Source organism: Cordyceps fumosorosea, assembly GCF_001636725.1.
Source record: "Cordyceps fumosorosea ARSEF 2679 chromosome Unknown scaffold_84, whole genome shotgun sequence".
Classification (NCBI taxonomy): domain Eukaryota; kingdom Fungi; phylum Ascomycota; class Sordariomycetes; order Hypocreales; family Cordycipitaceae; genus Cordyceps; species Cordyceps fumosorosea.
This window is the reverse complement of record NW_017387384.1, coordinates 6,586-11,407: the sequence shown is the minus strand read 5'-3', so window position 1 is coordinate 11,407 and position 4,822 is coordinate 6,586. Positions and strand designations below refer to the sequence as shown.

General features: G+C 47.6%; 1 protein-coding gene across 1 annotated transcript; it reads left to right on the top strand.

The window, feature by feature from the left end:
* Nucleotides 1–1,947: 1,947 nt before the first annotated feature.
* On the top strand, nt 1,948–3,189 carry ISF_09851 (hypothetical protein; the record flags this gene model as incomplete). Its single annotated transcript, XM_018853451.1, has 2 exons — nt 1,948–2,173; nt 2,219–3,189. The coding sequence occupies 2 exons, from the start codon at nt 1,948–1,950 to the stop codon at nt 3,187–3,189; spliced, it is 1,197 nt and encodes a 398-aa protein (XP_018699359.1).
* Between the last annotated feature and the right edge of the window lie 1,633 nt (nt 3,190–4,822).

Genomic DNA, 4,822 nt, shown 5'->3' with positions numbered 1-4,822 from the left:
ATGAGCCGGGGTGCGCATACTACTATCTCTCGGTCCCAAAGGAAGACGTTGGCGAGTCTACCGGCTGGACAGCCGACCTTGATGGTGACAATCGCCTGCACCTCACTGCTTTGGGCCAAGTCCTGGCGTTTACTCTTCGTGCGCTGCAAACCACCCCACGGGACAGTGGTTGGACTAAGTGGGCGGAAGCGAAATTAAACAGATGGGAGATGGTATACGATGATATTCTCGGCGAAATTGAAGAAAAAGACATTCCAGCTTCCGATTTCAAGCCTAGTACTCGAAGCCGAGATAGATACTTGCGCATGTCTCCGGTGAAGACCAGGGCAAGAGCCATGCTAGCCAGCGCGGCTTCTTGTGACCCTTCGCAGCACATCTCACCATCAGATGATGATGAAAACTCGGACGAGGGGTTCGACCCCAACACACCGAGCCGAAGTCCCCGAGAGCCACGAGCTGCCAACTCTTCGAGTCGCCGGGCTACCACGAAAGCTTCAAGAGATACAAGCACAAGAGGCGCAGTCCGGGAGTACTGCACACAGAATTGTTTGCAGGGCTTGAAAACGCAAGCTCCACTCGATCCGACTTGTCCAAATGTATCAGTTCATGGTGTCAATCGGCATCGATTGAGCCTAGCCGCGCTCATTCGTCGATTGTCCAAGCAATTCTCCCCGCAGGATCTGCATCCAGACACGCAGCTAGGGTGCAAATCACTCCACACAAACGGAACCCGCGGTGCTTTATTCAAAGTGACCTTGCTTTCCCACGGATACACTTTTGTTGGGAAAGGCGTGCCGGCAGAATTTATTGGCGATTCGAAACATGAAGAATCTGTATACGCTCATTTGGCCGAGATCCAGGGTCTACACGTGCCCGTGGTGTTAGGGGGGCTGGATGTCCCCTCTTTTTATTATGATGGCATCGTGCAAATCGTGCGTATCATGCTTATGAGTTATGCTGGGGCTCCAATCGCGAGAGCCATTACGCAATGGCCCGAACATCGTGATCGCCTGATCCGCAAGGCTGAGATCTCCTTGCGAGCTGTGCAGAGGTGTGGGGTACTACACTCGGACCCAATACCTGATAACATCCTGCGAAATAGCAGAGATGATCAGGTAATGCTGATCGATTTTGAAAGAGCAGCTCTTCCGGGACAACGAACCCCGCTAATGCCAGTGTCGTCGAATCGGAAGCGCAAGCGAGTCGACCAATCCGCTAAGAGCCGACAAGATTCACTTGCTTTCGATCGCGAGGTTCAGAAGTTGCGAAATAATCTGTTTTAATTAACTATTCGCCGGAAGAAATGTTATAGCAGATATTGGTGAGAGAACAAAGCATGGCCAGTTGCTAGTCACTTGTGCTCGCGGTATTTATCACACGCTACGTCTGAGGTTCTTTCGTGGTGCTTTTGGCGTTATTTCCAGTGAGTGCCACCACGAACAGCCGTTGTTGTCTGGGTCGCTCTGTGCGCTGCTCGAGAAGCATTGCTGGCATCGTTGCCACTCAATCTCCCACCGTGGCTCACCACCTCCCCTGGAACTGTGTTTCATCTCCTTGTTCGATAAGGAGCGCCACCACTTCCTTGCCATTCCTCTACCCCCGCCATAGTCTTTGCCACCTCAATGCAAGTACGGCCCGGAGAGATTGACGAGATGACAAGATCAGCGCTAGAACTGTGAAGGCATCGATGTTGTGGGTAAACAATCCGACTCTGCGGCTTTTCCCTTTGGACGAATCCAGATGCCTATAAGCCACAAAGCGTCGCCAGGCTGCAAGAGACGGCTGCAGCTGCCCACATTACAAAGCCATTAAAACTCCTTCTCTCACGTGCTGCCAAACCAGGTTCTTTGACGCGTGAGACAAGGCCGCGAAAGTATAAAAGGTTGGCGGTCGCCCTGCGCCTTTCCTTTCCTTTTCACGCCTAAAACCCTGTGGTCCCTACATACGATGGCACCGGCCAGAAATGCGCGCACTTCTAAGGCTAGGGAACTTAAGCGCACAAAGCCTAGAACCTCTAAGCCTAACAAACCTGAGCGCAATGAGCTCGTAATCATCAGCATTCCATCAGACAATGATGATTCATCCGACAATGACGGTTCATCACAGAGCGACTCAGACGATGATGGCTCCCTGCCGCTGACTAACCCCTTAGCCCGAGATGCAACTGAGACTGGTAAGTTTAGCACTGGAAGCGAACCTTTGATAATTTACTGATCAGTGTACTCGGAAGATTCGAACGGAGCTGCCGATGCCGGCGGACGGCTGGGAGCGGTTCAACCCGAAGCTGACAACATGAACGATACTAGAGCGCATGGGCGCGCCGGCGGTGGTCAGGGAGCTAAGGGTGGCGAGAATGCTGGTGCCAGCGAAAGTGGCCGTATCGGCGGCAACGACCGACCACAGGCGGGAAATGGTGGCCATTCCGTTCCTTCGCGACGTGGAACAACGCACCAGAGGCGGCCCGATGAGATACTCAACTCGGAGCAAAAGTCGGATAATGCCAGCACTGACGCTACTCGACCCAACAAAGTCAGTACTCTACAGAGAGTTAGGTTAACTGCACGAACGGCTACAACGGCACTCACGAACGGAAATCGGACAGCGATGGGTGGCGACGCGACAACTCAATCTCAACGGCACAACACAATCTATCCATTCAACCAGGATGCAAGGCGTGATAGCCAGGCATTCGAAACTGCAGTTGGACGCTTAAGTACGGAAGCAGAGCAGAGGACGGATAGCCGAAAGCGTCGCGTTGATGTGGCCTTCTCCGAAAGTCGAAGCAACCACACAGAGCACGACAGTCCTAGTCTGCGTTCTACGACCGGCGCAAGTGGACCTCACAAGAGGTATCGGAATGAGACCGACGAGACATCTAAGGCGACAAAAGAAATGGAAGTGCCAACGAACGAAGGAAGCACTGCTGCGACAACATCGTCTCGATTTCTGTTATCGAACGCAAACATCCGAATGATAACTCCAGAGAGAGATGGGTCTATGACGGTTGAAATTGATGGCCACTGGAGTATTAGCCTGATTGATATGCCAGTACCATGCCGAAGGAATGGTGATCCATCTACAATATGGGTTTTGTCGGTTCGCCAGTTACATGGAGACGTTACTTATTCATGTGAGGGGTTTCTGGGTATACATGCTCGAGCTCCGCAGGCAGTCGTCGAGATACCTTAGTTTTCTCATTAGTAAGATAATTTATGGACAGTACTAGGAGTAGTGGCGGCGATGTGCAAATGTGGCGAGTTGGCCTACGCTAGATTCGACCCGTGCTGGTAATCGGCCTCTGTAAAGTAGCTCGCCGAGTCCGTCGTCGCCGGCCGTCAGAACACCCACCTACTGCTGAGGCGGCCGCTGCGGTCGCACTTTAACGGTCTCTGTCTTAGTGGCGCCGGCTAATTGGACCGTCGCCGGTCAGCTAACTGCGATGGCGATGTTGACGATGCTGACGCAGCCTAGGCGGTGTCAGCCATTTGAGGCACTGAGGACGCTGAGGATGCTAAGGGATGGCAGGGGCGGCCGCGGCAGTACCGGACGGCTGCAATGTATCCCCGCGCAAAAGAGCCGTCAGCTCTTAGCCATCCTAACCGTCAAAATGGGCATGAATTACTCTGCATCCTCATAAGAGTCAAATATAGCATAACCACACTGTCAGCTCCATACATTCTATTTTCGTCACGGCCTGGAAAGGCCTCCATGAGCTGCGTGCTGCAGGAATTCTGCAAGGATGCCTGGCTCGTTCAGCTGAAGCGGGTCGCGCGACACACCAGGGCGGAGCTCACCCAGGTCGCGCGTCGTCGCGCGATTGGCCGGACGGGCGAAGGATTTCCGCACGGTCATGCTATTGCCTAGGAAGTTATATGATCTTCTTAACTAGCTAATCGTCTTCCCTACACCCTAATATCTATATAATAGGTGTTTATATATTTCCTTAATAAGCTACTCTTAGAGTGTACTAAAAATATACTAACGTTTATTAAATAAGTAGTTATCCCTACTTTTAGTTATATACAGTTTTATTTCCTAATTATCTAAGTAGCTATCTTTTTTTATATATAATATAATACGTTATATCTATATATCGTCTAGTTTAGCTTACTAGGTTATATTAGCTTCTTATATACCTAGTATAAGGTTCCTATCCTTATTAATTTATAATAAGGGTGTGTTATCTACTTCTTCTTCTAACTTTAGATCTTCTCTATAGCTAAGCGTATCCACTCTACTATTTTCTAATCCTTTTTAGTATATAATCTTAAAATCATAATCTATAAGGTTTTTATACTATTTAATCTATTATTTATTTAGATCCTTTATTATTAAGAATAATATAAGGTTCTTATAGTTAGTATATACTTTAATCCTATAATTTACTCTAATAAAGTACTATCTCTATTCTTTAAAACACTAAATAATAACTATAAGTTCTTTATTATAGATTCTATAGTTTAGTTTAAGTCTATAGAGTTTCTATAAGAAGAATATAACTAGGTATAATCTTCCTTACTCGTCTTATTATCCTAGCTATCTACTAAGTGCTTAGTTAGAGGTATTAGTCTTAACTTTATAGGGTTTCTCTAGATTAGGTGTTTTTATAACTAGTTCCCTTATAACTAGGTCCTTAATTTTTTAGAATACCTTAGCTTTAGTTTCTTCCTATTTAAACTTAGTATCCTTTTTTATTAAGTCTATAAGGGGTTAAGCTATATTACTATATCCTATTAGGAATTTATAGTAGAAGTTTATAAAAGTAGTAAATAATAGGACTCCTTTTAGGTTAATTAGTATAGGCTAATTATAAGAACCTTAT